This window comes from Nycticebus coucang, chromosome 6, assembly GCF_027406575.1.
Source record: "Nycticebus coucang isolate mNycCou1 chromosome 6, mNycCou1.pri, whole genome shotgun sequence".
Lineage (NCBI taxonomy): Eukaryota > Metazoa > Chordata > Mammalia > Primates > Lorisidae > Nycticebus > Nycticebus coucang.
Genome location: NC_069785.1, coordinates 129,733,109 through 129,743,018, shown reverse-complemented (window position 1 = coordinate 129,743,018; position 9,910 = coordinate 129,733,109). Strand labels below are relative to the sequence as shown.

The window sequence follows — 9,910 nt, the reverse complement described above, 5'->3', positions numbered from 1 at the left end:
ACCAGAATGTTTATTGCAGCCCAATTCATAATTGCTAAGTCATGGAAAAAGCCGAAGTGCCCATCGATCCACGAATGGATTAATAAATTGTGGTATATGTATACCATGGAATACTATGCAGCCTTAAAGAAAGATGGAGACTTTACCTCTTTCATGTTTACATGGATGGAGCTGGAACATATTCTTCTTAGTAAAGTATCCCAAGAATGGAAGAAAAAATATCCAATGTACACAGCCCTACTATGAAACTAATTTGGGACTCTCACATGAAAGCTATAACCCAGCTACAACTTAACAATAGGGGGAAGTGGGAAAGGGGGGGGTGGGTAGAGGGAGGGGAATCGGTGGGATCACACCTGTGGTGCATATTACAGGGGTATTTGCGAAACTTGGTAAATGTAGAATATAAATGTTTTGGCACAGTAACTGAGATAACGCCGGAAAGGCTATGTTAACCACTGGGATAAAAATGTGTCAAATGGTTTATGAAGTGAGTGTATGATGCCCCATAATCATATCATTGTATACACTTATGATTTAATAAAAAAATTAAAAAAAAAAAAAAAAGAAATACCACGTACTCCAGCAATCCCAGTACTGGGCTTATATCCAAAGGAAATGAAATCAGTTTGTTGAAGAGATACCTGTACTCTTCTGTTTACTGCGACATTATTCCCAATAGCTAAGACACGGAATCAACCTACGTGTCCAAACATGAATGAATGGATAAAAAAATGTGATACGTTTACACAATGGAATATAATTCATCCATAAGAAAGAAGGGAATCTTGTCAGTTGCAACAACATGTATGAACTTGGAGGATGTCATGTTAGGTAGAATAAGCTAGATACAGAAAGATAAATACTGCATAATCTCTACTCATACCTGTAGTCTAAAATGTTGACCTTCTTAGAAATAGAGGGCAGAATAGTGGTTGCCACGGGCTGGAGTGGTTGGAGGGGTGCTTGGAAGAGGTTGATCAACAAATACAAACTTTCAGTTAGATGGGACCAGTAAGTTCCAGAGGTCTATTGTACAACATGGTGACTATTGTTAACAATAAATCATATTCTTGGAAAGTGATAAGAAAGTGGAGGTAAAGTTTCTCACCACAAAATGATGACTGTGTGAAATAATGTATACGTTAGCTAGCAAGATTTAGTCTTTCTACAATGTATGTATACTTTAAGACATGTTGTCATGATAAATGAGGACAATTTATCTACTCAAAAAATATATAATTTTTTTTAAAGAGCACTCAGAAACTTTAAATGAATTTTAGGATGCTCTTCGGAATTACTCTCAGAGAAAAAAGTTTTACCGAAATATATTTTTTTGGGGGGTGGTACTTAGCAAGAGTCACAAATGAGACAGCATTTGGAATATTGAGGCTACAAATTTTAAAAGCATTGGAGACAGAAACCTGCATTTTAGTAAGATCAGCAGAGGTTCTGCCTATGGATGCTGTAAGCGAACAACCGTTGACCAACCTAACCCTGATCTTCGTATCTTCACTCCCCTCCCTCCCGTCTTCAGGAGTTGTAGCTCCAATACTCCTGGCCTCATAATTTACACCTTGTTGTAAAACACTAGAGATAATTGATGAGTAAATGACTATTATCGAAGCAATGCAATATTATTAAATATCCAGATCAAGGGCTAGAAATATCTAGGGAGTCGGGATACTGAAGTTTACACCCTCCATTGAATTGGGGAGCGGGAAGTCTCCAGAGTAGAGAGAAAATTTGAGCAGATGATAGAGTCTCTAAGGAGACATCGTGAGCATCTTAGCTGTGATATAAATACAGGTGTGTCAAGGTTTGCTGAGAAAGGCTGGTCTGTGGGTAGTAATCCCCAAACATGAAATAAAATCCATTGTACTGTATCAGTAAGTTGTGCATCTGCTACCAAAGCGAATATTTTACTGTGCTGCAGCTGGAGGGAATGCTGTAACAGGAGGCCCATGAAATAGAGGCTTGACTTTTAGCTCAGGGCATTTCAGAGATGAAGGTCTGTGTTCTGACACCTCAGCACTTTAGGCAGCTGAGCAGTCTGTGACAGGGCTCTTCCCACCTACATTTTTGGAACCATTTTCATCCAGAACACTTGTAGAAGAGAGAAATTAAGAACAAGCATTGGGTTCTCAATAAGAAAAACCTGTGAGTATTTTAATTCAAATCTTCTTTGAAGAATTCTTTCACCCTCTAACCTTATAGCCAGTAGGGCCAATGGCTCTGTCTGAACCATCTGTCCTTTTACTGAAGACAGCTCTAAGTGTGAGGATCTTTTTCACAGCAGGATCTAGAAGTAGGAGTAAGCACAATGTAGGGATAAAACGAGGGTCACTGTGGCGTCAGATAGACTTTGGTTTCTTGAGGCTTTCTTTGGTGAGAAGATTTCAACTCCATGATCATCTAGCTATTCCATCTTGGGAGAGTCTAGTTCCTATGCTAACACATTCCATAACCATCTCTGAAATGGGGACAGAATTTTTGCATAGTCCAGAGTAGTAAGGAAAGAGCACAGAAAAAGACACTAAGAGCAGAAACAAGAATCACGCATGACCGGTATCCAAAGAAGGGTCATTTCGAGTTGGCTTTTATTCCACAACTACCATCACATATGTCGTATGTACACATTGAGTGCCTGCTGTGTAGGCCAGGACCCCACTACGTAGAATAAACACACAGTGAACAAGCCAGACAGGGTCCTGGTCTTCATGAATGAAGTTACAGTCTAGCAGGAGACAAGGCACTAACTAATTACATGAATGCCACCTCATCATTGACTCTATTTCCATCAGTGAGTCCTGGTCTATCTTTCATACCATTCAGAGGTCTCAGCCACTCCCCAAAACCTCATCTATCCATCAACTCTACCTAACTCTCCTTTCCATACGTTGCTTCCTATCCCTCATTTCTGACTTCACCCCCTATACTTTGCTTGATTTCTTAGTTTTTCCTCACCCCCTACTCTACCTCAGATTCTTATTCCACCTCTAATATCCTATTCCAGATTTGAACCTTTCTTTGCCCTGTCCATCTTCTTGACTTTTTGTGTTGCACTCTTACCCGTTTTCAATCTCTTATTATTCTTCGTTGCACCTCTGAACATTATTCCATCCCCTAGCCTTCAATGATATCTGAGCTTGACTATTATATCTATTAATCTTTACAGATAATTTCTATTAATCTTCCTGCATTGATGACCTTTTCTCTGTCTTTGGACCTCATTCCATCAATAACCACATCCATCACACTCACACTCCATCCTTAAATCTTACTTCTTTTCTCGCTTCACTCATGTACATCACTCAATGCTGACCCTTACTCATCCTGAAACTCTGACCCACCCCATCCCTGATGTCCACCCATCCATCCTAGTGGAAGCTAGGGCTTGGATGAGGTTCAGTGACATGCCAGACAGAAAATGGTTAAGAAATTGAAAATTTAGTACTTTACTATTATGAAACAGATTTGTATGCCAAAATAACAACTCTATTGAAAGTTTTCTGCCAAATTATCATGTACTTCATGTTTTCCCACCTTGATAACTTAACACGACCTGTAGGTCCACGTAGGCTCCAACTCCACCGTCCTTCTCTCTTAAGCCAACCTAGAATAACCCTCTGATACAGCAGAGTTTCTGTATATAAAGTTACAGTTATACAAGATGAGCAAGTAAGTCAGAGAATTTGCTTCACATCCTAGGGTGTAAAATACAAATTCTCTGTAAGTCAGAGAATATAAATATCCAAATTCTCTGTAAGTCAGAGAATTTGCTTCACATCCTAGGGTGTAAAAGGGCATCTCAGGAGTCTAGAAAATGCCACTTTGTGGGTGAAAAATGACTCAAAAGAGCTCATTTTCCTCTAATTGGCTTTTCCTTCATCTCTGTTGATCAACTCCTCCAGAAGAATGACACATGGAAATTCCTCCTTGGTGACAGAGTTTATCCTCGAGGGTTTGACTGACCGGCCAGAATTTCAACTTCCCCTCTTCTTCCTATTTCTAGGGATCTATGTAGTTACAGTGGTGGCCAATTGGGGCTTGATTACATTAATTTCATTAAACTCACACCTTCACACACCCATGTATTATTTCCTTTTTAATCTAGCATTCGTAGATGTATGTTACTCTTCTGTCTTTACCCCAAAAATGCTCATGAATTTTGTATTGGAGAAAAATACCATCTCCTACACAGGGTGCCTGACTCAGCTCTATTTCTGCTGCTTCTTTGTCATTGCTGAATGTTATATATTGACGGCAATGGCATATGATCGCTATGTTGCCATTTGCAAACCACTGCTATATAATGTTATATTGTCTCCCAGGATGTGTACTTTGTTTGTGTTTGGGGCATATGTGATGGGATGTTGGGGTTCCCTAGCCCACACGCTCTGTATGGCAAGACTGACCTTCTGTGATGCCAATGTCGTCAACCACTATCTGTGTGATATACTTCCGGTGCTGCAGCTTTCCTGCACCAGCACCTACAACAATGAGACTGTGGTCTTTGTTCTGGTTGGCATGAACATTCTGGTGTCTACAAGCACCACGTTCATCTCCTACGCTTTCATCATCTCCAGCATCCTCCGCATCAGCTCTACGGAGGGCAGGGCTAAAGCCTTCAGCACCTGCAGCTCCCACATTGTGACTGTCTCGCTTTTCTGTGGGGCGGCAGCATTCATGTACCTGCAACCCTCTGATTCAGAGTCTATGGACCAGGGAAAAGTGGCCTCTGTCTTTTATACAAATGTCGTGCCCATGCTGAACCCCTTGATTTACAGCTTGAGGAATAAGGACGTCAAACTTGCTTTAAAGAAAACTTTGAAACGACAAGTATTTTCCTAAGCAGCCACAGAGCTTGTATGAACAACTTTCAGCACTGGATTATTCTGTTTTGTTAGAATTTCTTCATAATAAAATAGAATGCATTTTTTTACCTTAATTCAGAGCCTTTTCTTTCTTTTTTAAAAGAACTTCCTTAATTCTTCCTCCTTTTTCTCCTTTTAGCTTTTGTAAGTATAATTGTGTAATTACAACACTAAGGAAAAAGAGAAATTATTATTTTCTCCCTTGTTACAGGAAATGACATTTACCTTTTGGATAAATGTTGTTGATTCTGAAATTGGTGAATAATAACACAAAATATCCATAAACACACCAAAGTGATATGTTTATGAGCATCTGTGGACTCCACTTTGCTACGTGTATCTGTGTGAGTGTAGAATTCATATGACACAAATACAATTCCAGGTGTGCTCACAAAAGTAAAAACAGTGATGATAGATTTTTGTGATTTGCTTCTTCCATTGTTTCCTGGTTTTGTTAACAGTTGCAAAATCTGAACCCACTTCTATTAGTCTTTAAAAAATGTTAGAGGGAGAAATATACAATGACAGCCAATGTGTACACGTATTGAAAATAAATGCTCCTGTGTGTACTACTTTTCACAATTTTGTCTCTATCAGCCTCTGTAGCATCAATTTGTTTTTCCTTTATAGGTTTAACCATATTATTCTAGCTCTCATATACCACTTGACATAGTTTACCTTGAATAAGAATTATTTGCCTGCTACCCCTATAGATCAGGAGCACCTGGACAGCACACACTTTCTTTTTTCACCTTTGTCTTCCTAGTATTTGGCACGGTTTGTGTTTTGAATTCATTCAGTATTTCATATTCTGCCTATTGTAGGGGAAAACGCCTGCAGTATTTTTCATTTTCTAAAATATAAAGGTTGAATTTTTTCTTTTTGAAAAATGCAGTGTGACAAATTTATCAAATTATTTAATATAAAAATTAAAGAGATAATTAAAATGCTTCTTTAAAAAGCCTGTAATGTCTAATCTTAAATTTCTCTTTATTTTAAATTTTTAAGAAGTCAGCCTAAATTATAGCATTTATTTTATTTTTGTGAATTTGGAGCAAGAACTCATCATAAATAATTTTAAAATTACTACAGTTGTGTATTCCATAAATGGAATATGTGAGTATATTAACGTCTATTTGGTAGCAACCAACAATTAACTCAGTTGAGCTTTGGCAATGTGTTAAGTGAGCGATATTTGTCTTAGAGGTTGTTTTTGAACAAAAAGATTTTCAAATGTTAATACCTGGCAAGCATATTTATTTTCTCATTCTCTAGAGAAGCTGTGCAGTGGAATGGAGAGCAAGACACTTTATTGAAGGTAAATGAAAAGCAGAAAGTAACTACACGAGTGTTAGAACAGCATAGATGTTCCATTAACACTGGTAGCAATTTCCAGAAGATATTTATCCTAGATGAAGGTAAGCTGCTTACTTTAAAACATAAGCTGTACTTCAGCAAGTAGAAGAAAATTATTTGGAAAATCTATCTCCGAAGTCTTAGCAACTTTAATTGTTCAAGATATTGACATTTTATTTACTTTAAATAAATTTCTGTCTTATACTTCTTCGAAAGCAAATCGACTAATATACCATGCAGAGATTCACAGTTACATTAAAAACAGTCCTTTATAAAATTAATAAGGGGCTATAAGGTGGGAATCCTAGTAGGTGTCTGAACTCTACAAAGGTATATGTGTATATATAAATATATACATTTATTTATAATATGTATATGTATATATGTTTACATATGTATGTGTATATATGTGTGTATATATGTATATATGTGTGTATATACGTGTGTATATGTGTGTGTATATGCGTGTGTATATACGTGTGTATATATGTGTGTGTATATATGTGTGTGTGTATGTGTGTGTATATATATGTGTGTATGTGTGTGTATATATGTGTGTATATGTGTGTATACATGTGTGTATATATATGTGTGTATATATGTATGTATATATGTGTGTGTATATATGTATGTATGTATATATATGTGTGTGTATATGTGTGTATATGTGTGTGTTTATGTGTGTGTGTATATATGTATGTATATATATGTGTATATATGTATGTATATATGTGTGTATATATATGTACACACACACACACATATATATATGCCCAGCTTCTCTCCCTAGCTTGCTTCCCTATAATTTCTTACTCCTCATGTAGCCAATGGTCATAAAGATTCTTTGCTTTCTTCATTGCACCATAGATTACATCAACTCTGTATAAAACCTAGGTTGATCTTTGAGATATTTTACAGATCCTGCATTCTGGTAGACCAACTGACCCAACCAGATCAATGGCCCATACCATGCAATTGACTCAACTAATTTTGCATTCCTCCCTGGAAACTGACTTAGCACAAGAAGATGATTTCGATTTCTGCCTCCCAATCCTATGAGTCTTTTCCAGCTAATCAGCAGACCCAGTTCCCTAGACCTTTGGCTCCACCAAAAATATCTTAGAAATGGACAAACAAATATCCCATGCTCTCACTTATAAGTAGAAGCTAAACAATGGATATATAATGGTCATAAAGTGGTGAAATGGGCATTGAAAACTAAGATGGGGAGAGAAGGAGAGTGAGGAAATAAAAATCTAACTATTGGACACATGGTTCACTATTTTGGTGATGGGTAGGCTGAAAACCCTGGATTTAGCCCAATACAATCATCCAGGTTAAAAAAGATTCTCATACCCCCTAATTTTGGGGGGGAAAATAATCCCTTGGCTCCCAAATTCTTAGAGAGATATATTTGAGAAATTTTCCCTGTCTGCTTCCATGCTGTCATGCCAATATTTTTTTCCCTAGATCAATAAAGTTCCACCATTGATGCCAAAAACAAAGAACTGTCTAAAAGTGTAAACAATGATTTCCATTCTCCCATACTAAAAATAATAGCTAAAATTTATTGAGAATTTACTACATCTAGTTATTTTTGTACATACACATATTATTTTGTTTCAGATTCAAACATTTTACATAAAAGAAAATAGAGTCACAAAGATATAAACTTGACAAAAGTTAAACAGCTTACAAAAAATGTAAAATTCCCATCTTTTTATGACTGAATACTATGGTATACATATACCATAGTTTATTAATTCATTTGATGGGTTGATGGGCACTTGGGTTGCTTCCATATCTTTGAAATTGTGAATTGAGCTGCAATAAACATTCTAGTGCAAATGTCTTTATGGTAAAATGTTTTTATTTCTTCTGAGTAGATACCTAGTAATAGGATTGTGGGTTCAAATGGAATGTTTACATTTAGCTCTTTGAGGATTCTCCATATTTCTTTCCATAGAGCTTGTATTAGTTTCTAATCCCACCAGCCACGTAAAAGTGTTTCCTTCTCTCCACATCTGAAGCTGTGGGATTTTGTGATGTGGGCTATTCTCAGAAAAGGTTCTGTTCATGTCTTTTGTCCACTTGTAAATGGGATTGTTTGCTCTTTTCTTGTTGATTAGTTCTCACTCCTCTAATGACACAATGATTCCCCAAGTGTTTACATTGCTTGATCATCTGCATACTTTTTAGTTTTTTCCAGGGGAAAAAGTAATGTTGCAAATGACCAGTTAAAAAAATAAAAAATATAAACTTCTTCCTTAATGTTATTACTATTCTGAGAAAAGTTTAGAAGAAAGGAATTATATAGTGAAGGAAGAAAGAAGACATAGTACATAAAAAATGGAAATTGAAGAGCACTCAAATTTTCTTCACCATAATAAATAGGACAAGAAGGCTGTCACTAATACTGTAATTAAACAACTGAATATCCCTGTTCAGTAACTACATACAGAGAGACACCCTATTTCTGATCACACCTTTCTCCTACTAATGGTTTTTCTCAGGGCAAGTTGAACATCTTTGTTCCTCAAACTGTAGATTAAGGGATTCATCAAAGGAACTGTATTGGTGTAAAAGACAGAAGAGATTTTTCCTTCATCCATGGATTCAGTTGAGGATGGTTTGAGGTACATATATATGCCTGATCCAAAAAACAGAGAAACAGCAATTATGTGGGAACTGCAGGTGCTGAAGGCTTTGGACCTGCCCTCTTTAGTCCTGATACGGAGGATGCTGGAAAGAATAAAACCATAAGAGATAAAGATGGTGACGGTAGACACAGTGAAGATGATGCCTGCTGCAATAAAAACCACAACCTCATTTATGTAGGTGCTGGTGCAGGACAGCTGGAGCACAGGGAGGATGTCACACAAATAGTGGTTGATGGTGTTGACATCACAGAAGGTCAGCCTCAGCATGCATACAGTGTGGGCTACAGCACCCGAGAAGGCCATCAAGTATGATCCGAGCATAAGGCTGCAACACACTTTAGGGGACATGGCAATGTTATACAAAAGAGGGTTACAGATGGCCACATAGCGATCATAGGCCATTGATGTCAGCACGTTAGTTTCAGAAATGGCAAAAAAACAAAAAAAGAAAAGCTGGGTCATGCACCCCCTGTAGGAGATAACATTCTTCTCTGATATAAAGTTCATCAGCATTTTAGGTGTAAACACAGAAGAATAGCAGAGGTCTATGAAGGACAAGTTAAAGAGGAAAAAGTACATGGGGGTGTGCAGGTGTGAATTCAGTCCAATTAGAATTACCAAACTCAAATTTCCCAACACAGTGACCACGTACATTACTAGAAACAGGAAGAACAAAGGGAGTTGGAGACCTGGCTGGTCTGTTAATCCCACTAGAATGAATTCAGTCACAAAACAGCCATTTCCAGGAGCCATTCTTCTCTAGGGGGATCTGTGAACACAGGAAAAAAGGGTTACATGGAGTGGAGTTCAACTCTGTCCACAGTAGGCACACCCAGAATGTGAGGTATACACTGGGATGGTTTAAGACTAGCCCAATATAGACTCACAGAATCTGCCCCTACCACTATCATGATATGGACAGACACTGATTTCCTCTTATGAGAGACTTATTAAGCTAAATGCTACTGAAGGAAGAGGGTCCAGCTGCCTGTCTTTGTCAGCCATTATGTAGAGACA

The 9,910-nt window shown here is 37.5% G+C and overlaps 2 protein-coding genes across 2 annotated transcripts; one reads left to right on the top strand and one right to left on the bottom strand.

The window, feature by feature from the left end:
* Window positions 1-3,906: 3,906 nt before the first annotated feature.
* Window positions 3,907-4,854, top strand: LOC128587202 (olfactory receptor 8B3-like). The gene has a single exon (XM_053593119.1). It carries the CDS (start codon window positions 3,919-3,921, stop codon window positions 4,852-4,854), a length of 936 nt encoding a protein of 311 aa, XP_053449094.1. The 5' UTR covers window positions 3,907-3,918.
* Window positions 4,855-8,713: 3,859 nt separating this feature from the next.
* On the bottom strand, window positions 8,714-9,646 carry LOC128587195 (olfactory receptor 145-like). The gene has a single exon (XM_053593114.1). It carries the CDS (start codon window positions 9,644-9,646, stop codon window positions 8,714-8,716), a length of 933 nt encoding a protein of 310 aa, XP_053449089.1.
* Window positions 9,647-9,910: the final 264 nt, after the last annotated feature.